At 42.5% G+C, this 25,246-nt stretch overlaps 1 protein-coding gene across 1 annotated transcript in view; it reads left to right on the top strand.

Annotated features, from left to right (window-relative positions):
• The window catches only part of bcl2l1 (BCL2 like 1), a 28,348-nt gene extending 3,383 nt beyond the window's left edge, over positions 1–24,965 (top strand). Inside the window, exons 2-3 of the mRNA XM_034144964.1 lie at positions 393–1,146; positions 24,621–24,965. Coding sequence (XP_034000855.1) covers positions 592–1,146; positions 24,621–24,764 — 699 coding nt within the window. The 5' untranslated portion in view covers positions 393–591 and the 3' untranslated portion in view covers positions 24,765–24,965. The remainder of the gene's footprint in view (positions 1–392; positions 1,147–24,620) is intronic.
• The last annotated feature ends 281 nt before the right edge of the window (positions 24,966–25,246 follow it).

The following is a 25,246-nucleotide window of genomic DNA, read 5'->3' as shown; positions in this document are numbered from 1 at the left end:
CAAGGAGCCTTAAAGCTCATCCTAAAGGTCAGAGGTCACTGATTAGGAGATGACTGTCCGGTGGACTCTCACGCCAGACTGTCCCTCTGATCTCTTCTCACCTAAACCTCACACCCCCTCTCCCTCTGTCCCTCTGTCCCTCTCTCCCTCTCTCCCTCTCTCTCTTAGGAACACACACACACGATCGCTCTACTATAGTCTCATTAATATCATTGCCATCTGCTCCATATGTAACAGCCCAATTAAAGCGATGCACTTTGGCCTTACCTGTCCAAATTTAATTTGAATGTCTACAACCATCCCCACACACGTTTCACACACTCTCACACACACAATCACAGTGTGCTTATAGGCTGTCCAGACTTTGACCTTTCATTGTTGTCTCTCCGCAGGGCCTGAGCTGATTTGTCAGCCTTGTGCAGGTTTGATTTTTTGTCCCCCGAGTGTCCTCTGGATATCAGCTGACCATGGTGGTCTGAAGAGAGGGAAGCCCGGCACAGTGTGTGTTCACTCTAACACAGCAAGAAGGCTCGACGAAGAGAGGAGCAGAGACGGACCGCAGCGAAGAGAAATAGCTTATTTAAACACAAAATGTCTCAAAACGGAGAACTGGTGGCTTCCTACATTAACTATAAACTCTCCCAGAGAAACTATCCTCTCAATCACATGGAGCTCTTGGAGCATCCGAACAGGACTGATGGGGAGGAGGCAGGGTTGGGTGAGGAGCAGAGGGTAGCAACGCACGCCAACGGGACTGTAAATGGCACAAGTCCCGGGACCCCGCCGGCATCCCCGCTGAGGCAGCAACGGTTGCCCTCAACGACGGACCTGGACGCGGTGAAAGAGGCCCTCCGGGACTCGGCCAACGAGTTTGAGCTGCGGTACGCCCTCGCCTTCAGCGATCTGCACAACCAGCTGCACATCACGCCGGCCACAGCTTACCAAAGCTTCGAGAATGTGATGGACGAGGTGTTCCGGGACGGGGTCAACTGGGGACGCATCGTAGGGCTTTTTGCTTTCGGCGGGGCGCTGTGCGTGGAGTGCGTGGAGAAGGAGATGAGTCCGCTGGTGGGCAGGATCATCGAGTGGATGACCGTCTACCTGGACAACCACATCCAGCCCTGGATCCAGAGCCAAGGAGGATGGGTGAGTCTCACACACACTCTCAAAGAAAAGTGTGTTTAGGTGCTGTGTGCTTGTACTGAATAGCACCTATTATACTCTTCAACATTACTGCGTACATTGTATGGATACGCTGACATGGCCTGTATGGAAATTGTCCATGTTGACACTTTTTATACACAAGACTGCTGGCAGCAACACTGGAAAACAGCAGTCAGTTGGAAAATAGTTTGAAATAAAAACAAATCCTGTACTTATTTTTCCAACTGCGTGTGGAAAATGTGTATAGATGCTATTGACTTTAGTTGATATGAGGGTTTAGAAGTTTAAGCCGTTTTGTTATTATTTCTTTATTTTAGCAGATCACACATTCATCTTTAACTTAATGGGCTCATCCATCGTTTCAAATATTAACAATCTAGTAAGACCTCACCAAAATAATACAACGATGGCCTTCTGTTTGAGATAAAACCAGGAAAATAATTATATAAAAATAATTTCGAATGTTGAGGGCATTTAAAGAATTTGTCCCAAATAAAGTCACCAATTTTGTATAAAATGTAAGCCAGAAAGTATTTACTTTACTAATCAGCTGGAAGAATCTGAGTGGTGACACTTTTGAGCAGTGATAAAATATCTGTGAAGACTCTTCCAACAAACGTTTAATTGATGTCAAAATAGAGCTGTGTTGAAGGCTGGACCCCTCATGCCTATGAAAGTTGCTCAGTCCTGTCTCGGATCAGCCAAATGAATGGAGAGGGACCATAATATACAATTATACATACATTTACAGGCTTACCTGTACCCATGTAAGTCGATGGGAAAAAGTATTTCTTGGCCCCATTGCGTCACGTGACAAACACAGAGAATATGAAAATGTTCTTCAACGCCTACCGCACTTTCTAGGGGCTTGAGTTGTGCTTGATATATTTTATTGAAATTCACAATATTTCGTCCAGACTTCATCTGGAGTGGAACTGTTTCCCATACTTGTTTCTCTGCAAGTATTTCAATACCAAGTTTGCTTATGTGTTGGGGTTGTATACATCATTCCTGTTGGTCAGCTGTGTGCCTGCCTGACCTCTGGTGACTTAATATGGATGAGTGGTATCCCACAGTAAAAAGATAACCCAGTGCATAGTTCTTATTCCATCCTACATGTTAAGACTTGTTTTATGCAGATAAGCCCACATGCTAACACTTCACCTGTATCAGCCTCCATGAGATTGTGGCACTGGGGTGGGGTTGACTCTGTGAGCAGTTGAGGATCAAAGACTTCAGATTAGATACAAATAAAGACTAGCTAGATTACAAGAAGCACAATCGTTGTATAAAAAACCCCATCTGTGCTTAAAAGCATTAAAAGCAGAATGTTGGTGGTCAGCAGCTGGTTCAGCTGTTCTCTAATTGATCAGCAGCACGGAGCGCAATGAGCTGAATCGAAGTGGGGGCTTAACAGGCTCCATCAGGGCTTTGGAGCTGCCTGCAGCCTGGGGATCGAAGTTCTCTCGTCACAGGGTGGGATGAAGTCCAGGGCTTTTACAGATAGCCCTTTGTTTTACTCTGGCCAGTTGATTGGCTCTGTGCTTTGTTTTTCTTCTCCTTCTTCCACCACTGTCCTCTCTTCTCTTATGTTCTTCATCAAGGGAGCTGCATCCAGATGAAAGCTCCTTTTTTGTCTTGGGTTGGCTTGAAAGTGCACTGCCCTGGTACTGACATCCCTGTGTGTTTTGTGCATGTGTTCTCATGATCACCTCCAGGACAGTTAAGGTCAGCTCTTTTCCTTTGTGCTGGCCATTTGATGGTACGAAGGAGAGGGGGTGAGGGGAGGGGCTGTTTATATTTGCTCCAGCTCTGCACAACACCGGGTCAAAGGTCGATCCTATGGAAACTGACATCCCAGTAGCGTACCTAGCTAAAAATCCCATTTGGCGATTCTGCTGTTTGCACTGCAGATCTAGAATGTATTTATTGAATACAATGCTGGACTGGAGATAACACAGAGGAGAGGGGGGCAGCGAGGATGAGGCTATGGGAGAAGGGGACAGTATGATGTGTGATAGTGAAGCTAGGGTTTGCGTCATACTGGGGTTCCTTTGTTGCTGCAGCAGCATCCTCCTTCCCTGCTCCTGGAGGGACGCTCTCATAAATACTGCCCCACTTCTGGAGCCCATGCTTTTAGTCATGCTAACAGCATTTTGAGGGATGTGACGCACTTTGTTTTTAGACTCACATTTCTATTACTATGAAATGGTTTGCCATAAACGTTGCATTCATTTCACGCATACCTTAAAGAGCTCATAGTCCCCCATTACCCCACTAGGGCATTGCATTTCCACATTTCAGGGTTATGTATGGTTCCTGGAGTCTCTAAAAGTACAACTGGGGCCATAGCTTCAGTCCACTTTGTGTTCTGAAGGCAGACACCCTCTCCACATTTAAGAGTTTAAGACCTTTCTATTGAAAAAAGCTAATACTTTTGTACTTTTACTTAAGTACACTTTTGAATGCAGGATTTTTACTTGTAGCTGAGTATTCTAAAACTGTAGTATTGCTACCTTTTGGTTCTATATAAAATCACAGGTTCCCAGGAAACCCTCTGTTTAGCTAAAACAAATAGAGATAATGTGAAAATAATACCCACCTAATTTCATTAGTATTTCATTTGTCCAAACATCCATTTAACCTGTTAAGCCCGAGAGACCCCGGTACCGGGGCACTGCCGCAACATCTTGCAGGAAACAGTGTCTGAGGGCATGTTCATTTCATAAACTATGAATGTTTTATATCCATGTAACGGGAAGAAACTCATCTAACTGATCTTTTTTTTTTTTTTTCAAAATAAAACCCACAATGCTAACACTGAGCCTCTGAATTAGCAACGAGCGAAAAATGCTAACACCTTACTGCACCGAAAATCCCTCCCAAAACCTTATTATTTATCTTTTCTCTACATCCATGACATCGTTTCACATCGTGAGGTGACACAGAATCGTTGGACACCCACATTATCACTGAATTATACGAAATGGCGACGTTATAAGCAAAAACGGACATCAAAACAGGTGACGCTAGGTAGCTAAAAATGCTAACATTTTTACCATGGCTCTGTAGTCTCTCCAAAGTGGTCTTCAATGGCATTAAAACGATAAAAACGCTGCTGAAGTTAATCCATAGGTTAATCTAATGTGTCTGTGTCCCTTTGAAATGATTTCTGATAATCCATAAGCAATAAAACTGCTTTTCCGTTTCCAGATGTCAAAGCTAGAGATAGGTTCACTCTGATGGAAAATTACATGCGCGAAGCCCCCACCTTTTCTCTTCACAATGAGTGTGTGTGGGGGACTCCCCCTTCGATTCTATTGGCTCTAACGGTCAGAAAGAGGTGTCAACCATCAAAATTGAGCAAGGAGTTCCAGAGATATGGAAAATCCACCCAAATGACCCCAGAAGTGGTTTCTTTTTGCTAAATCTCTCTAAAAAAGTCAAATGTCACTTGTTTTGCATCAATCTTGATACAGGGTACTTATTATATGTTGTACTTTGGATTCCTAAAGCTTTTAGTCTACCTTACCATCATCCAAGGGTAGTTTTCACTATAAGTACAAAATAATGTTTGGACGGACACTATGATTTACAGTTTTTTACTATGTAAAATCTGAATTTTCTTTAAAATAAAAAACATCTATATTGATTCTGACTTTTCTACATCCAACTCACAGGTTTATCATTCCTTTGAGAAAAAAGATTATTTATTTAACCCTTTTAGAAGGGAAGATATGGTCATTTGTTCTGGGAATGTCATTTTCGAGCCTGAGACCTGAAAAACAGGCTCAGGGCTTAACAGGTTAAAGTAGGTTCTTATTCACACTGGAGGTACATGCAGGGAGAAAACGGATCAACCGTAAATAGGTTGGTCTCATGATTAATCTATTTTCTCGCAGTGGCTACTCATAAATATTTTTGACCACAACTGTCGTCAATGCAGTGTCATCAACACATCTGTCATCTGTGGTTGATCTCCATGATCTCATATAGTCAAAATCATCAATGTGCCCACACACACTCCCTCAAACTTCACACGTCACTGGGTTGTGCTTAGTGGCTCGCATGTCAGTGTAACCTTGGAGAAGTGAAGGACTTGAATGTAAAATGCTGAATGGATTGTCTTGTTCTGAGCTTCCACAGTTATGGTTTCACTTCTCTTGCCACAGGATAATATTGTCTCGAGCACGTGATGCCACTTCCTTCCCTTCTGATTTCCAGAATTCACTTTTATTCAGTTTGGTTCTGGTTTCGTCCTGGTGCAGGGGAAAAGCTTTGTCCTGATATGTGTCCCCGTGTTAGTTATTCATTCATGTACACTCTAGCCTCAGGGGTAGTCCCAAGCTGCAGTGGCAGACTAAAATCTACATATGAGTAGATAGTTTACCGTAAAGTCCGACCATTCTGGCTTTCCCCTCTTTGTCACAGTATCTCTACGTGCTCTTTTCTAGTGGTTTCTCTGCGCATTTCGGGGAAAGTGTAGGTTGACTTTGAACAGAGCTTCAGCGTGTGCCCACATGACACTTTGTTGTTTTTCTCTCTTTCTGTCTTTTATTTGCCTCTTCCTTTCTTCTTTCCTTCCCTCCCCTGACGCCTCCTCACAGGGATGAAGCGCAGAGCCGTTGGCAGATGTGGGAACAGGAGTATAGCTGTGAGGCAGGTGTGCCCCGAGTGTTGGCTGATGAAATATTAGTCTGCTCTAAGCAGCAGCAAGGTCACTTTCACTCTGCTGCTCCAGCACTCTGTCTCATGATCTTATTATTGCTTCCCAGATTTCAGTTTGGAAGGATTGTGACATAGAAAGTAGAGGAAAGAAATGAGACAGACAGTTTGTTTGTAGGTGATACTACAACAATAGAAAATATGGTGGAAATTGATGAGATAAATTCATCTTTTTAAGCTAATCTTTTTTTTTGGATGCCTTAACTACCTAATCTGACACTTGAAATACATTCTAAGACTGCATTGCCTTCACAAGCCAACACCTTCAAAACATAGTGCACATGACTGCACCATTCTGTCTAGAGCTGAGACAATTACATGATAAACGGATTAGTCAAAAACACTTTCTGTCTGTTTTCAAGCATAAATCCACACAATTTCTGCTTTTAGCGTCTCATATGTGAACATGTCAAATATAATAAAAGTAAACTCAGTAATAAACTTTTTATTGTTTGGTCAGATTAAACCAGAAATTCAAATAAATCTTCTTTAACTGTGGGTAATAACTTTGCATTTCTGACAAAACAAAGAATGGGGCAAAAAGAAAGAAAGGTCTTCTTTGGCTCTGTGAAATGTAAAATGGATCATTACTTGCAGCCCCAATTCGATCCAGAAAAAAATGGAGACAGTCATTGAACTGGTGAAATAGTTGAGGTGACAGTAAAACAGTGAAATTGAAATGTGTTTTGCACTACAGAGCAAACCTCGCTGTCAGGAAAACTGATGATGCCTCCACCTAAATGATCCCGTTGGAGCTCATTTAGGAGCCTCCACTGTCCAGGATGCTGAAAATCTTTTTAAAGCAGATTCTCCCTCCGCTGCCTGTGGTGTTAAAAGAAGCGCAGGAGTCAAGCCATATATTGTCAGATAATAGACCTTGGCAGGCAGCAGAGGTAGAGACCGTGCCATCGACCTAATAATGTTGTTTCCAGCAGAGCAGGCGATGGCAGTGATTACTCAGTGGAGATTGAGCCGCCTCGGGGTGGGGGTATGGGGTTATTACCAATTATAGATGAATAATATCTCGACCTGCTACTGGGGGAAACAATGTTTTTTTTCTCCCTCTGACAGACTAATAAAGGCTAAACTCATTTAGAGGAACCACACTGCCACGGTCTGGGGAAGCTCGGCTGGAGATGGCTAGGGATGGGGGGGGGGGGGGGTGCCAGTAGGGAAACCAAGAAAAAAAAGAGCCCATTATCTCAGTTGTTGTGCTTTGTGCTGTCGACAGTCTTGGTAAGGTCAAGCTAAAGTTAACTACAAGAAAAATGTCCTCGAGCAGTAGTTTCCCTAGCTTATTTGTCTTCATCACTGCCACTTATGGCTGTATACAGTACATGTTATTATACCATATTCAGCACTAATGACCAAAGCCTAGAGCTCCATTGTGGTCCAAAAACGTTTCAATGAGACGCACTGTTGCACAGAGCTGAAATGATTCTTAGTTACCATGAACACACAAACTGTAGTCGATTATTATCTGTCCCTAATACCTTGCACGACAGCTTTCTAAAATCACAAGATCGCATAGAAATCCATGTTGTCAGGCTTCAAGTCAAACATTTGTGTCCAATTACTAAGTTATCCGACCAATCAGTGTCCCCTGAGGAGCTAGCGGCAACGATGGGTAATTGGGTGTGTGTGACGACATGGTGGCTCTTTAAAGCCTGCGTCACACTGTCCCGAAATTGACACCAGATGGATACACGATAAAGGAAATGTTCAAATTCGGCTCTGATCGTAACAACATCAAGCCATTCGTGAGGGCATCTTAAGCCATCGTATGACTGCCGGTGGAGTTTCTCAGGCTCCGGCAGCAACTTAGTGAGCGGTGGCAAAATCTTTGGCATGCCAAAATATTGCCGAAAGACCTTGCGAAGGTTCATTTTCGTGTTGAATTCGTGTGTCCATTGTGCCCTTCGTAAGGCACTCGTGAGGGCATTTTTCGCCTCACGAAGACAATACGAAGGGAACAAGAAGCTGCCCGATTGTCTTAGGAAGGCAACACGACTACGTGAAGCCATTGACACCAGATGGATACACGATAAAGGAAATGTTCAAATTCGGCAATGTCAATGCCGTCGTCGATGACATCGAGATTGCATTTATTTCACAACAAAATCATGTAAACTATAACTATATTATGTAAATAACCCAATTTGTGTTCTGTGAAACTGAAAAGGATATTACATTGTTTTTGTTACTTTTGTTGCAGTTGTATCTTGTATGTCTTAAATGTAATTTAGGTTAACTTCCTATTTTATTTAGATGCTTTTATTTTGAAGGCGAGTTTACGCTGTTGACAGGAAGTTGTTGTTGCTATTGAAACAACATGACGGAAATAAGTAATATATTCTAATCTACATATAAAGACGGAGAAAGTAAAGAATAACGTGTATGTTTAAATGTTAGCACCCCCCGAAGAGGCACAAGCTCTTAGGTTGAGTCTGGATACATTCTAAATCATCAGTAACGTCTACGACCATATTTCCTTGTGTGGTTCGGCCCGTTCGGGTGCCATCGTGTGGCCTTCTGCAGGCATCGTACTTGCTTCGGCTGTTGCTTGGCTGTTGACCAACTTCGGGGCCATCTTCGTGCAAAATTCACAATTCCATATTCGTGTGTCCATCTGGTGTCAATTTCGGGACAGTGTGACAGGGGCTTAAAGAAACTCCATTATGCTTTTTGGGGTTTTCCCCTCCTGTAATCTGTGATATTGGTTTGTGTGCATGTAAATGGCTGCAAAGGCTAAAATTCCTGTGTCTTTTTTTGTAGCAAAAAAAAAAAAGAGCATTATATGGCCCCTTTTTAACTGGATAGCGTTGATGCTGCAGTAGCAGACTGGCACCGAAGGCTTTTGTTGATATAAAAACATGTTTTCTCTCTTTCCCCGACTGGCTTCTACAAAAGTTTCCGCAGCTGAAAAGAATCCCCATCAAATGCATTATTTACTTATTTTAAGAGAAGTTTCCTAGAAATTACAGCGCTTATAGTTGTCTTCGGAAAGTACCAAGCATTTAAAAAAAATTCTATACAGTATATTCACGACCGAAAGACAACAAGTTTTGGGTTTGATGACAGTTAAACATCATCAAAAGACTGTTGATCTCCAGTATATGTGTGATAATGAATGCTTGCAAACTGTCTGTTTTGTAAAGTGAGTAAGACTGAGGCTGTAATTAAAAGCCCGTAGAGGGCAAAGCCATTGACTTGTTTTGACAAGGGAAACACCTGAGCTTCCTTTGTGCCATCCTCCTTCACAGACCTATTTTCTCTTTCTCTTTCTCTCTGTAATTAACATGCACATAGGATAGGCAGTCAGATCCACAGTCGTCTGTCAGACTACCCTACCGCAGAAGAGCAGGAAATCTCACCCTTGGGACCTATCCCGTCCGCCTCCATCTCTTTCTCCCCCCCCCCGCCCTTCATCTTCTATACGTCTCTCCCTCTGTTTGTCTCCCGTGTCCTTCCACCTCCTCTACCCTCCCGCCGCCACTGATCGATCTGTCCCTTATATTCCGATCTGTACCTCCCCTCCTCCTCCTCCACTATTCATCATTTTTGAGCTCATTTAATTCCAGCCCTGTCTGCCCTTCCTCCACCCTTCCTCTTCCTCCTCCTCCACATCCCTAGCTTACAGACCATAGTGGTTAGACATATTGTAGAGCAGACATGCTGCCACACGCCTCGTCAATCTCACCGTCAACACCGCCTTCCAATTATTTTTCCCATATCCGTTAGTTTATCAAAAACGCACCGAACATGGCCACCAGTGTGATCGATTCCCTCTGACTTGATCCCCTGTTCACCACCCCCACCTGTGCAGCTGCCACCATCCCTTCATCCCACTTTCACTCCCTCCTTATCTCCCTTCATCCCATCCTCCTCCTCTTGCCTTCATCACTAATGGATCACGTGCGGTTAATTAGCAGAGATGTTTTTCTCTAGCTTTCCGCCTGTTGTTTTAGGAACACTGTTTTTGTCATCAGGCAAAGTGTCCACAAACTGATTGTGTGTTTGTATTCACGCACGTGGCTCAGGTTGTTGTTTTGTCTCCTACATTCGAACATTTTATTGTACGATGGCGTGCTGCAGAGGGGAGGGGAAGGCGCCAAGTCAGACTGGTCATGTGACTACCTCAAACAAAGGACCCGTGGCCCCACACACACACAGTAACAGGAATTTGCCTTCCTGGCTTTTTAGTTGTGCCCACAGGTGTGTTGCAGCTTTGCAGAGAAAGCCATCGCTCAAAATGACGGGCTGGTCTGAAAGCGACGTTGCCATTGTCTCACTTTATAACTTGTGACACACATAGAATCCACGCGCTCAGACAATGCTCCCCAAAGCCTTTCTGCATGGGATCAATGGCGGCCACTTTTGTTGGAGCGGGCATCAATAAGCGCCTGTGTGTGGTTGGCGGATCTATGCAGATTGATCTCTGAATGGTCTCTCATGAATGCTCAGCCGTGTGTGTGTGTGTGTGTGTGTGTGTGTGTGTGTGTGTGTGTGTGTGTGTGTGTGTGTGTGTGTGTGTGTGTGTGTTGTGGTGTGTGTGTGTGTGTGTGTGTGTGTGTGTGTGGTGTGTGTGTGTGTGTGTGTGTGTGTGTGTGGTGGTGTGGTGTGTTGTGTGTGTGTGTGTGTGTGTGTGTGTGTGTGTGTGTGTGTGTGGTCAGGTGCTCACAGCTCCATGACTGTTTTGCTTGCGTTTATGTAAATACGTGAACAATATACGGACTCTTTCTTGCCTGTAAGGCGAGGAACCAAAGCTTTCTTGTGTTGTTACATGAAGTGCTTACAGGCTCATGTTTGAGGAGCAAATGGGCTGTTCCATTGCTGAAGGATCCTTCAGTTTGCCTTCCTGGTGATGAGGACATTAGAAGATATTTGACAAAGATCTTGGAGTTAATTTTGCCACTCGATTAGGGTTTCTTTTTGCTGCCCTTTTTACATTTCTGACACTTCAGGGAAAAAAACTGCAGAATTGGATCGTTTTTCTTGAACATTTCCAATCACTCTATTATTTTTGATAGTTATAAAAAAGCAGAGGGGGCAAAAGTATTGAGATTCTTTACGAGTAAAAGTACTAATGCCACACTGTAAAAATACAACATTTCAAGTAAACATACTGCATCAAGAATGGTACTTAAGTAAAAGTATTTAAGTACGATGAGGAAAATCTACTTAAAGTAACCAACACACACTACACAGGGGAACACACACACACCAACACACACACACTACACAGCAGTGAGACATCAATAGAGCCTCTAATGATTACATTTGCTGCATTTAGACTGCATCAGAATCTCTCCGTCTCATTTAGAAACACACACTGGTGTCCCCGCAGCGAGACGTCCGTATGTTCCGTACCCACACGCTGTTTATGTATACAGGACAGATCTCCAGCTGTGTAATAGATGAGTGTGTGTGTCTATACTGCCAGAGCACTGCAGAGCGTGGAGCTATTAGAGCGATGTTGCCCGACTGGTAGACATCAGACTATAGTGCACCATTATACTTGCACCCCCATAGAAGTGTCTGGCAATGTGTGGCAGCAGAAAATCAAGAAGAAGAGGGTCAGAGATGCAGATGGCGGGGAAGGCGAGGAGGCTCGTGACTCAGCTAGATGAGGAGGCAGTATGTAGGTCAATAGGTTACGCTGCGAGTATAGTCTATACGGGAGGATTATATGTTGTACGAGCTGCTGGATGTGGGAAGACGCTGCATTTGGTTGTGCTGCTCCACTTTTTCCAAGGCTTAGTTTTGAAATCAGGTCACGAGCAAGTCTTCCCCCTCCTTCTGTCTGCATGCCCCCCTCGTTTTACCTCCAGCCCACATCCCTTCCCTCTCTCCAGCGACGGATTCTTTTTAATTTTTCCCATCTTCCGTCTCGCAAAAGCCTACGCATTCCTCTCCTCTCTGATTGCATTTCACTTCTCTATCCATCTCTCCTCTCTCTGTTTGTCTCTCTAAGCTCATATCTGTGATCAGATTATGAGGCATATCATGGGATTAGTGAGTCTCATGGTATGTATTAAAGTGGGAGAGCCGGGGAACGGATAGAGAGGCGTTGATGAGTATTTCATGGTAATGCGGCACCCAATCTCATATAGCACGAGGACTAAATGATGATACAGAGCATCAGCGCCATCGCCGTTTTATTCATCACGGGCTCCTTTGAATGGCCAAGGGGGTAAACGCAATAAAGTTGGAAGATATCTTCAGTGGCACCGCAATAAGAGAGCAGAGATAATAGTAAGAGGGAACAAAAACGCTCTGAAGTGATCCTGGGGATTCGCTCTCTTTCATGTCGTCAAACTTTATGAAAATGATGGGAAGTGTCGTTTCAAGGAAATGTGTCGGTGAGCTTCACTGCTGCCACTTGCTCCTCTCTCCACGTTCTTGACTCCTCAAGGGTTTCCCCACTTTTCAGTTTCCAGTCGTTTTCGTCAGCCTTTTTTACCCCCCCGCAGCCAGATTCACCCTCTGTCTTTTTGTTCTAGTTTCATCTCGCTTTTCTTTTCTCAACCCCTGCCTCTCTTTGTGCCTTTTTGTTCTGTCTCAATCTCACTGTTTCCGTTCTTAATGTCTGTTTCTCTATCCAGACAGATGGCAGGAATGGAGGTCTTGGTGGGGTGAGGGCCTACAGGGTGGAGGGTTACACTGTGAAAGACATCAATTCAGGAACATTCCCCGTCTGCTTTCCTTCAGATACTTTGGATTTTTCTCTTTTCGCTTTCCTGAACCTTTGCTAAACACACAGTCCTGAGTCTTTGGCCTTGCTGCTGTGGCTCAGCCGTGTGTGTGTGTGTGTGTGTGTGTGTGTGTGTACATGTGTGTATGTTGCTGACAGAATGAGGTTTGGTGGAGAGAGACAGCCCCCAGAGTGGGACAGGGAACAGATTGGAGTCTGAGCCCTCATGTCCTGACTCATTAATCTTCTCTTTAATTCATGGTCTCACCACCGGCTCAACACGTGCACATACACTAGCACATAGAGCGCGCTCAAAGGTCCAAAAAGAGACTAACAAGCAGACACATTGATGTTGGCACAGAACACAAGCCAAGAGTCAACCCTTTCAATTGAATGATTCAATTTCCTCATTTTTTTTCTTGTGTCCTTGATGCCGCTTGGAAACGATTCATCACACTTCAAAGCAGTTATTTTGCCCCCCTCACCACCACCACCACTCATCGCCAGTATCGATCTCACGCTTAAGGGGGCTGTGATCTTGCCAATCTTTAGATCACGGTCAAAGTCAACCAAAGAGTGGAATAGATAAATGACTGATGGACGCCAACGTTCGAAAGCACATCCTCATTCTTTGGAGCAAGTCAGGCTTTTCGTCTCAACTCCGGGTTTCAATTAGGGTAACGCAGAAGAAGAACAAAGAAAGGTTGACTAGTTATTAACACACCAATTGATCTGATCTTTTTTTAAAGCTATGACATTCAATACCTTTTGTGGGAATAGCTGCTGCCTGTCAGCTTGTTTGTTTGGTCCTAGCAGCGCATCAAAAGCAAGTATAGAGAACCCCATTCAGTGCAAAAAGAGCCCTATTCATACAGGCATTCTAATGTCAAAAAGCTTCATAAGCAATGGAAGCAAAACTTCAAACATGCACATTTTAAGCAACACGATGCGACTGGATGCACTGCTCTCCAGGCATCAGCAAGTGTAATATGTATTTTTCATATTTCCCTCTCATAAGAAGGGTATTCTCCTCTCTTTGGCTGTTCGCTTGAGCAGTCTGTCTTTTTTGATTGTACTGTACATACATTCCATGTTCCTCGTTATTTGCTTGACTTTGTCCTTGCGTCTGCTCTTGTCACTTTCTGAAGTAGAATCCTGAAACCACGAGTTACCCTTCATGCTCTGTACATGTCTTTGGTTTCTCTGCCTAGTGCTTAGATGGTAAGCAATTCCTACCCTTCTGGTCATATAGAATCTCTTCCAGCTGACCTGACATCTTTGTTCCTTCAAAAATAATAATTTGGAAAGTGTAATTTCGGATGTAAAAATGGGCAGACGGCCTTGATGAGGGACAGGAAGAGCTGGAACTCGTGGAGAATGGGGACATTGATAAGAAGCGGGAACAGTCATTCACATTGTTGGCTTTGTTGCCCTTTTTGAACACTCATTTGATTCTAAAAAGATCTAAACTGGCATCATGCAACCACTAGTACTAAAGGGACTTAGGAATACAGTCAGTCTGATCATATGATGGTGATGACACTCTTGATAAGGATGAGTGTTACAGGGTTATGCTGCTTTTAAACTCTGAGATCATTCTTTTTCATGAGAGCCAAACTTAGCATCTGTTGAGACTGAAATAGGCATTGTGTGAATAAGTGGAGCCCCTTTATTCATGGGGTAGCCAACGCTTGGTGCTAAAAAAAAAAGAAATGTGTGGGAGCCCAAAGTAATAATCTCCAGTACTTGTAGCCTTTATCAATTACTTTTTTAGAAACACTTTATCAGGAGTCCAAATCTTCTTGACATTTTCTCAAGTTAAGTCAGACTTAATGGGGAGAGTTTGAACGGCCATCTGGCATCACCACAGGTGTTCTCTGGGGTACAAGTAGGGATTTGACTTGGTCAATCAGGCGGTTTGTGTTTGCTCACTAACTTGTCAGGAGGGAACCTTTGCCCCAGTGTGACTGAGGACATGTGTAGTCTGGAGCTGTGACTCCCAAGTTCTCCCTGCCACTGAGACGGACCCCATCCCATGATGTTGCCACCCCCGTGCATCACCGCAGGGATGGTATTATCCAAGTGGGGGAGCAGAACCTACAGAGTTTAGCTGTACGTAAACATCTTTGAAGAGTTTACTAGTCGTTCCAAGCGTCATCCCTTTCACAATAATGGACTTTTCCAGTGGGGACATTCAGAGATGTAGAAATGGTTTTCCTACCGTTGCTCAGACATCGACCTTGACACAATTACAATTGTTGTCTTTTAATCGTTTTTTTGTATCTAAGGAGAGTTTATTGGACTTCAAAGCTTTCATTTGAGTCTGGCAAGCATAATAAATGATAGGAACTTAATGGGAACTATATTCAGGTGTTTTCTTTCTTTATGTAAACTTAAGAGGATATACCATCAGTGAAGTTCTAAAGATATCTCAAAGATAATCTCATCACCTTAACTGAATTTGAAATTCCATAAAACAGAGTCTGAAAACGTACCCCAAAAAGGCATGGAACAACAAAGTTTCATTTCTAGAAAGGCCAGAAGTGTAATTTTCTCAAAATGGCTACCCTTCAGCCTTCCATTCAAGTTTTTACAACGTGTCTCTATGTCCTCAGGGGGGGTTACCTGCTGATTCCTTTGATCTTGCCGAGTCACTGTGATCTCATGATCACCTCATGGACTGTTAATCACAACGTGGGGCAGAGGTCACAGCACACATTCACGCACTGCACTCTACGATTCATACACACTCTCAACTCTCTGACGTCATCTTGTTCAAGCAGCCAGAACATCATGCCAACTCTCCATGTTGCAAGAGTTATTTAACTCGATAAACAAAAACACATCATGAGTTGTGTTCCAACGCAGCACTGACACAGCCCAGGGACACAGCCATTTAGGTCTGAGTGTGTGCACAAGGCCATGCGGTGTGTGCGTGTGCACATCCCTAGTGTTGCAACTGCCAGGAAAGTGTTGCTCAACTACAGCCGGGACAGTTTCTCGTCCTTGTGACAAGTCAGATCAGGGACCATCAGGCCTTTGGGTTACCGCTTCATGTCAACTCTCAAAGTGCTTTCTTTTCTCATACATCACCATATGAGACACTGTTCAGTTCTAGCCAACCCTGTAAAGGAGGGAATGGAAATAGAGGTTCTGCCTACAGTATACTGTACATCATTTGATATTCCTATGTGTTTGAACAGTGGCCTTTAGTTAAGAAGGCAAAGGGAAAACAAACTTCCCTTTCTTGAATTCCATGTTGACTGACAGCGGATGTTATGACATTCTGCTCATTCAAGCAAAGGGAATTTAAAGCATTCTCAAGGTAGTTTAGAGGTGTGTATCTTATGTCACTGAATCAGTTTCACTTAGTCAGTGTGTGGTATCGAGAACAGCTTCCAAGTTGAACACATAGTGCCCCCATTTTCCCATTCCTGTAGTGTGTTTTATAGGTTTGTGTGCATGTGAATGCTCTGCAAAGGCTCAAATCCCATGTTCCCAATTCTCTCACACAGTCAGAGGGTGAAAAGAGGTGTTGTAGCACAGGCAGTATGGGAAAAATATACTTTTTGAACATTAAAGCATGTAAACATGTCAGAGTAGAGGCAAAAAATGCAATTATGAACCTGAAAATTAGCTTAATAGGGCCCCTTGAATATATTAGACCTGGAGATTCCTCAAATGTTCATAAAAACACTAAACCCCACCTACATCCTTCTTCTTATCATAAGAAACTAGCCCTCAGAGCATGACTTCCTCATGTTTCAGGAACTTTCACTCTTTCAAGAGAAACAGATTCAAAGCTGGTTGATCTAGATTGATTTTGTCATGTCATAGCTGTTCAGAGGGAGTGTTGCACACACTCGCTCACAGTGTGTGAAAGTGCATATATGTGTCCAAGGGAGAGAGCCTTTTGTCAGCTCTCAGTCACTATAAAGAGTGTTCCAGTTAGCCACTCAGAACCTTCTGGTATCTTCTCTGCATGTGAATGAGCTTTTCAGCAACGGCGCAGCTTCCTCACAGACAGCGTGCCTCATCTGGTTTGTAGCAGCCGCCGTGGCCTGAATGTCATGTGCTCTGCGGGTTTCTAGAAAGCATCCCTTGTCTGGTAAAAGTGAAATGTCTTAGTTAGTTACGGAGTCATTGTGTAGGGGGAAGTCTACTTGTATCATTTATTACACAGACGTGTTACCCCTATGAATTACAGTGCAGGGGATTTGTCAAATTAGCCATAGCTCCATATATCTGATGTCAATTCTTATTTTTTGTCACTGAGGCTTTTTATAGGAAAATACATTTTTTCATACCATTGTGTTACAATATTTACATCACCAACTTATCGTACAACATATGGAAATTACCTGTGTCATTTTTCCTGACCTCTCTAAAAAGTATTTGTTTTTGGTGTCTCAAATACTATGGATACAATACAGGAGATTACCAGATTTCTCTGCTCACACAACCTGGATTGCACCTAAGGTTGCTAATATTAACGCAATGTGCTTTTGCAAAGTGTTGCCTAGTTATTGAACTGAGTATTGCGACTTGTTATGGTGCAACACCGGCGCAACAGACACAGGAGCTGATGAATCGGAAGCTGCTGCTAATGATCGTTAAAATGCTCCTTTCTCCACATGTAGTACGGGACCATTTATCAGCCACAGAGATGGACCAACAGGCCCAGACACACTCACACACATCACACACGCTAATCAGCTGCTCGCCGGTAGCCTTGGCAACCGACTGCAGAATCTCCTTTTCTGTGCCCCTTCACTTTTTCCCTCCCTTTCTGTCTCTTTGACCATACTTTTGCTTTCATGAGCTAATCCTTCCCTCATCCTCTTTTTGACTCCCTGGCGAACGAAGAAAGAGAAAGGGAAATAGGAGCTGGGAGAAAAAGCACAGACAAGTGCTGAAAGCGCTGTGCAGGCCGCTGCCTAGCACCTGATCCCCTGTGGGAGCGGAGATAAAGAAATAAAGGCGTGACCGTGTGAAAGGGAAGGGAGAGAGCAGCTAAAGACGGGGTTTACCTGCCAGGTGGGACTAACAGAGATTGAGCGTATCAAACCAACGGCTTTGACATGTGCGTAGTGAGCTGACTGGTTATAATGGGAAAGAAATCAAACCGGGGCTCTGAGGCTTTCTGTTCGTAATATATTTAAACTGTGACGTTTTATAGATTTTCTGATTCCCATGTGAAGAAACTGAGTTTAAAGCTAGAGATGGAATGAAATACCTTTTTATAGAAATCGATGTGTGATCACAGTGGATCCTGGTACAATTGATCACCCCATTGGCACCATTACAAAGGATGGGCTGCCATGTTTGATGTATTTCCTTTTCCAGGTGATGTGTCCATTATAATGTGTTAAAAGTTAGCAAGTAAGGTTCGAAACCCCTTCTATCTTTTAGGACTAAAGGTTACTTTCAGGAGTTATTGCATGTTCCACAAGAATGCCAAAGACCAGTCATAGTATTTGACTACATCGTTTTTGATGTATTATTTATTGTAATAAAGTGCATTCCTCTGTGCCATTAAGCCCCATTTTGATGGGAATGCACACACTGCACACTTTTGTAGTCAGGTTGGTTCTCACTAGAAGCCCAAATTCAAGATTCAAAGGCTTTATTGTCATTTGCACAGTAGCTATAGTGTACTTATGGCAATGTAAATGAGTAAATATAGGACATAAAACAATAAGACAACTATAAAAACACATTTTTATTAATGTAAATCATTTGTATTAATCCGGATCTGAAATGAGTCACAAATGAAGTATTTTATTTAGTTAGAGTGGTTTTGAATGTGTTTGAAGATTGATCTTTACAACAAGGGTATTTTTGTAGAGAGCCATTATTTGTATTTGACATCAACAAAGATAAGGTGTATCCCAATTAATAAGAAGAGTCTTGCAAACAATAATGAACATTTATTGTTGAGCCAAATATGCAAGTTGACTCAAGTTGAAAGAGAACAGTTAATTATTGATCATTCAAGCTGCTCAACACATTATAATTTGATAATTAATTCGAAAATGAAGTTCACACAAAAGAGATCCATGAACACCTATCACGCCCAATAAGATCACAGCATTAAAGGGGCTTTACTTTGCATCCCTTGGCACATCATCACACATTGTTTCATTATATATTTCTGAACCACTGGACGCTGACATGTCTTGACATGTCTTGACATGTCTTGACATGTCCGTCTTAGCTGTCAGTCACCATCACAAGGTGCTGTCTTTGTTCCACACCCATTTCCTCGGCTTTCACAGAGAGGGATTGGCAGTGATGGTTCTTTTATTAAAGATTAAAAAAGCCGCACTTAAACATTGACTCATATACCTTGTAATCATGTTACATCATTATTTACTTTAAGTGCCTTTTATCAAAATCCCTGGTGGCTCATTCCAACTTCTAGGCAGCGCCGTCATCATGATGGTTAAAGGCAACTAATTTCTAGTGTATATTCAAACCCAGCCTCTTGTAAACACACTATGACTCCCATATATTCCTCCATGTCTGATTCTCATGTGAAGAAACCGAGTTTATAGGTATAGAATGAATGAAATACTTTATAGAAAACCAATTCCTTTTAATGTATTTTGAGTTATGTGGCACTGTCACTCAAGTAAAATCTTGATTTAGATTTTAAATATTGGGATAAATAAAGTATTGTGTTTTGGTGGTTGGTTGGTTGGTTGGTTGGTTGGTTAGTTGGTTGGTCATCCTGCAGCCAAAAAAACTTGAACCCCAAATGTGTATTGATCCTGTTCTGAAAATAGTCCCATACAAATGCACCATTTTCTTCAGTTTGAGTACTTTTGAATGTTTTTGAAGATTGGTCTTGTTTGTAGGAAACGATGGTCTATTTGTAAGGAGCCATCTGCTGGGGAGGTTGGAGAGAAATTAGTATTCAATTCAGTAAAACATTGACTCGTATACCTTGTAATCATGTAACATCATTATTTTATTAACCTGTTAAGCCCGAGAGACCCCGGTACCGGGACACTGCCGCAACATCTTGCAGGAAACGGTGTCTGAGGGCATGTTCATTTAATAAAACTATGAATGTTTTATATCCATGTAACGGGAAGAAACTCATCCAACTGATCTTTTTTTTTTTTTTTTTCAAAAGAAAACCCACAATGCTAACACTGAGCCTCTGAATTAGCAACGAGCGAAAAATGCTAACGCCTTACTGCACCGAAAATCACTCGCAAAACCTTATTATTTATCTTTTCACCACATCCAACACATCGTTTCACATCGTGAGGTGACACAGAATCTAACGACACCGACATTACCACTGAATTATACGTATTTGTGATGTTATAAGCAAAAACGGACATCAAAACAGGTGACGCTAGGTAGCTAAAAATGCTAACATTTTTACCTTGGCTCTGTAGTCTCTCCAAAGTGGTCTTCAATGGCATTAAAACGATAAAAACGCTGCTGAAGTTAATCCATAGGTTAATCTAATGTGTCTGTGTCCCTTTGAAATGATTTCTGATAATCCATAAGCATTAAAACTGCTTTTCCGTTTCCAGATGTCAAAGCTAGAGATAGGTTCACTCTGATGCAAAATTACATGCGCGAAGCCCCCACCTTTTCTCTTCACAATAAGTGTGTGTGGGGGACTCCCCCTTCGATTCTATTGGCTCTAACGGTCAGAAAGAGGTGTCAACCATCAAAATCGAGCAAGGGGGGCCAGAGATATGGAAAATCCACCCAAATGACCCCAGAAGTGGTTTATTTTTGCTAAATCTCTCTAAAAAGGTCAAATGTCACTTGTTTTGCATCAATCTTGATACAGGGTACTTATTATATGTTGTATTTTGGATACTAAAGCTTTTAGTCTACTAACCCATCATCCAAGGGTGGTTTTCACTATAAGTAAAAAAGAATTTTTGGACGGACACTATAATTTACAGTTTTTTACTATGTAAAATCTGAATTTTCTTTAAAATAAAAAACATCTATATTGATTCTGACTTTTCTACATCCAACTCACAGGTTTATCATTACTTTGAGAAAAAAGATTATTAATTTAACCCTTTTAGAAGGGAAGATATGGTCATTTGTTCTGGGAATGTCATTTTCGAGCCTGAGACCTGAAAAACAGGCTCAGGGCTTAACAGGTTAACAGGTTAAAGTGCCTTTTATCAAAATCCCTGGTGGCACATTCCAGCTTCCCTTTTATATAGTGCTGTCATCATGATGGTTAAAGGCAACTCCTTTCTAGTGTATATCCTAACCCAGCCTCTTGTAAACACACTATGACTCCCATATATTCCTCCATGTTGTCATGTTTATCTTTTCTGAAGCGTTCTTGAACCATATCAAGGCCTGTCGGAATCAAGGTGAAGCTAAGAACTCATATTTACTCGTACTACTCTAGTCAGATTCCTCTCATGCCTACAGTGAGCGTCCTCGAGTACCGAGGCCTCGGCAGGGTGGGTTAAAGGAATGAGAGTTGAAGGAAAAATTCTCTCCTCGAGTGATCCTTGTGTGAGTGGCAGAGCGTCCTTCAGCGTGTTGCTCTCAGTTAGATATTTACACATTCCTCACATCCTACTCACTGCCAGGGAACACTGACTCCACGTGTCTCATTAAATGTTTGCTCACTGAGTTGCTCCGGCACTTCACTGTAGGTGTGTGTGTTTATTTAGAGCTATAACATCAATGAAAAGAGCTACTGTGCGACCAGCTTGAAAAATCTGGTTGCCATCACAAGTCACAAATAATAAAAGTTCACATTTTAAAAGCAGTATTTTTCCTGAAACAGCTAGGGATTGTAGTTTTTTTTAGCAGCCTTATTTCTTTAGAAGGAAATTGGCCTTTTCTGAGGGACTATTTTCAGCTGCGGATGAATACACATTTGTTGCTCCAGTGAGTATTTCCAGCTGCAATACTGTGGGATTGACTCAAAAATCATAATGAAGAAACATGACATTCAGTGCAACAGTTGGTCTCACTGTTTTAGATTGTTTTTGCACAACACCAGAATTGTATGGCTTTTGATTGGATTTGTTGCAAAACACAGAAATGTAATATTGTTGTAGTTTTGGCTCTTAAAAAAACTACAAAAGTCCTGTTGATACTGTAACCAACGTAACACCAGTATACTCTATATAAGTGACTGTTCTATTGGCACAATCATCGATCGGGTTCTGGTTAGGGCCGAACTAACACCACAGCAGTGAGGTCATTTCTACACAATCCTTCCCCTTATCTCACAGCAGCACATTCACACCCAAAGAAAGGTCAGCAACAAGATTCCTTTCCTAAGAAATACTCAGCATTACATCGCATCAGATGGAGACAGAAACACCCTTCCTCCTCAACAAGTTATTCTGAAGAGTCTGAGTCACTGTAACTACGTGGTCTCATTGTTGGTATGTTTCCTCACAACTTGGGGAACGGTCAGTTGAATTGTTCAGGTTTTTATTTCAGGGATTAGGAGGATGTCGGGGCAACAAGACACCACAGTTAAGTTATCAGCCAGAGATTAGAATTTCCTAGAACTCTGGAATGACTCAGGAATAATACTCCTAACCCTGTCCAGCCTTTTCTCTGTCTGATCTGTCACTGCCCCTTTAGTTTGGTTTCACTCGTATCCATCCGCCGCTGTTCCAGAAAATGAGTTTCGAGCCTCTTTTCAACTGCACATCCCCCTAAATGATGCTTACAATCATGGCTCTATAAGTAAAACGGTGTATTCTTGCATTTCATCTCCAGTTGCCTGTCAGGCTACAGCAGAATAAATACATTTATGACTCTTATGTATATTATACAGCGAGATTACGCCACTTCATCATGCATTAAGGAAATTCAAGTCTGGTAAATAATTAATGAGTACACTACACTGGATCAAAACGTAATTGTTGACTGTGCTCTCCGGCTCTTTTGCTTCTGCTTCAGTGTGTTTTTAAAGGTATGTATTATGCATGCATTCATATTTTTGCTGCTCCGGATTAAAATGGAGGCTCATCTAAATTCCCTCCGTTGCCGTGGTGAATTGTGTCATCGGAGCTGATTAGGGTCAGGTTTTGTTTTGAGTCCACATGGTTAACAGGAGTTTTGGGAGAAGTCCGGGGTTAGAGAAGCATATCCTCTACTTTATGACTCTGTTTCCTCCCTGCATTCCTGCTGTGATTCACTGATAGCCTCCATGTACTTTCACTCGTCTCCTTCTTTGCGGTTCCCAGTAGCAGAGCCCCCCCCCCCCCCCCCCTTAAAGAGAAGACAGTCATCTGATTGAGTCATTTCCCCATTTGTTTGATCATTTGCTCTTGAGACTCAGTGGGTCATGTCCAGTCGATCAGCTGATCTGTGTTACTGCTCTCTGAGCCTGAAGGCGCCTCCTGCTGGCCGACATCAGAACTGCGTGTGCGGAAGCTTCATTTCCAGGAAATGATTTCAGTGGGAGGGATGTAGGTTTAGCAATGTGAGGAACACAGTGGGACGTGAGCACAACAATGGAGCTGTATGGATCACTTTTCCAGCAGGAGTTGCTGGGACAGAGCTCTGTTCAATACGGATAATACTTAGGCTGTATAACCTTTGCAATTATTATTATAACTTCGCAAAACTCATATCACTAAGGATTATTACTGAGTTACACTTTGTTAACACTAATACACTATGGAATCAGAGCTGCCAATAACATCACCTTTTTCAGTATCGAGAAAAGATAAGAATTTGAGAGAATCTAAAACTTGGTGAGATCAGTGATCAGTGGGAAAGAACCAAAGTAAACAAAAGAATATGTTTAAAACGGGACAAATGCTAATAGTTAACATGATTACACAAATGATTTGTTTGAAAGTTTGACTTTCCGATAACATTTTCTGAGTTTTATACTTCCTATGTTTGCTTGATGCTGAAGATGTTCTGCTTGATCTTATTGGCACAAATCTGATTCCATAACACACCACTGTATATATTGTAATTAACACATTTTTACATATTTATTCTTCATATAATGTAGTACAAAATGCACAGTTTTACATCAACCTCATATGGTCATATATACATATTTCTATTCTATTTCATGAAACTTTTTTATTTGATGTTTTTATTAGATTTGATTGTAAATGGAGGTCACATAACCCAACTTCCCACCGGGGCAACATATAGCATTTTGATTGAACGTCTTAACACCCTGTAATCAGTGAGATGGTGGTGTTACGGTGCACAGCATCGAGGCAGGTGGGATTCTTTGCTACTGTGATGTCACCTTTTATGATGATATCTGTGGTGGATGGAAATTTCCGTGTGACCGTGTGTGGGCTGAGACAGTCATTGTGATCCAGCTGTGGGCTGTGATCCAGATGTGGGCTGCAGCAGCCATCAGACGAGTGACCTTTACAGAGGGACTCCACCTGACCCTGCACACCTGTCTGTGGCACTTTCAGTAAACTCTGGGGTTTCTCACATTCAAACATATCAAATAGCCGGTGTTAACCCTTTCCTCTCGCCTATTATTATAAGTGAGTTAGCACAGAGGACAAATGTTCTCTTGTTTGACAATTGCAGCACATGATTAGGATTTTATTGCACATTTAGCAAAGACATTCTGATATTTCAACCCTACTGAGAAAGCTAACGCTTTCTTTCATTATTGATTTTTCTTTTCTTTTTTAAAACCTCATTTAGTCTTTAAAATATAACACATTTCTGTTAAATGAAGTCTTCAAATTTCTTTTTTTATCACAACAGTTTAGTTGACAATAATAAAACATGACATTAGAAAAAAGCAGACCAGAATATCGATGCTGATAATTATTCAATCAATGATCAAAACTGTTGCCGTTGACCTATCCATAGACTAATTGTTTGCAGCTCTTTTAAACAATAAGTCAATTGTTTACAACGCATCATAATGTAGTGGTATCCTACAGAGCTCCCATGCATCAAATAAAGGGTCTCCAGACAGATCTCTCTGGTGTGTTCCTACAGACAATGAACCAGTAAGAATAGAGTGTTTCTTTCTATATTCATTCTTCCTCTTTTCTCTCCCGTCCTCCAGGAGCGCTTTGCGGAGATGTTCGGGCAGGACGCGGCGGCAGAGAGCCGGCGCTCCCAGGAGAGCTTCAAGAAGTGGCTGCTGGCGGGGATGACCCTGGTGACCGGGGTGGTGGTGGGCTCGCTCCTCGCCCAGAAGCGCCAGTGAAGACCCCCTCCCCCTACAAGAAGATAAAATGAAGGTCCCATTTGTCTCGTCAGAACTGCTGATGATGTTTACTCCCCCCTTCCTCCCTCCACACACACCTGAGGACTCCTCCTGTGTTGAACTTTGGAGTAAAAGCCAGAGGAGAGGAAGAGTTCTAGTATTCTTGTGCGGTTATAAAGAGTTGTTCCTTCTTCTCCTCTCCATCCGTCTTTATGTTTGTACGCATCACTTTTAACACATTTTTGGTTTCCTAATCTTGCCCTCACAAAGCAGCTGAAAAGGACCCCAGTCTTTGAAGATATAAAGAGTGTGTTTCAGGCCCGGCTGCCTGTTCGCCCCCCCCCCCACAGACGGCTGTACGTATGAGCCTAATGGAGAGTGAGAGCAGGGAGGATGTAGCATCTGCTCTCTGAACAGCTTCTGTGCTTCAGTATGAACATAACCCTAACCCAACCATTGCTCTGTCCTGCCCGCTCCTTCAT

The sequence above is a fragment of the Trematomus bernacchii genome, unplaced genomic scaffold, assembly GCF_902827165.1.
Source record: "Trematomus bernacchii unplaced genomic scaffold, fTreBer1.1, whole genome shotgun sequence".
In the NCBI taxonomy this organism is placed as follows: Eukaryota; Metazoa; Chordata; class Actinopteri; order Perciformes; family Nototheniidae; genus Trematomus; species Trematomus bernacchii.
The sequence above is the reverse complement of the archived record's forward strand: the minus strand, read 5'-3'. Positions and strand labels throughout refer to the sequence as shown.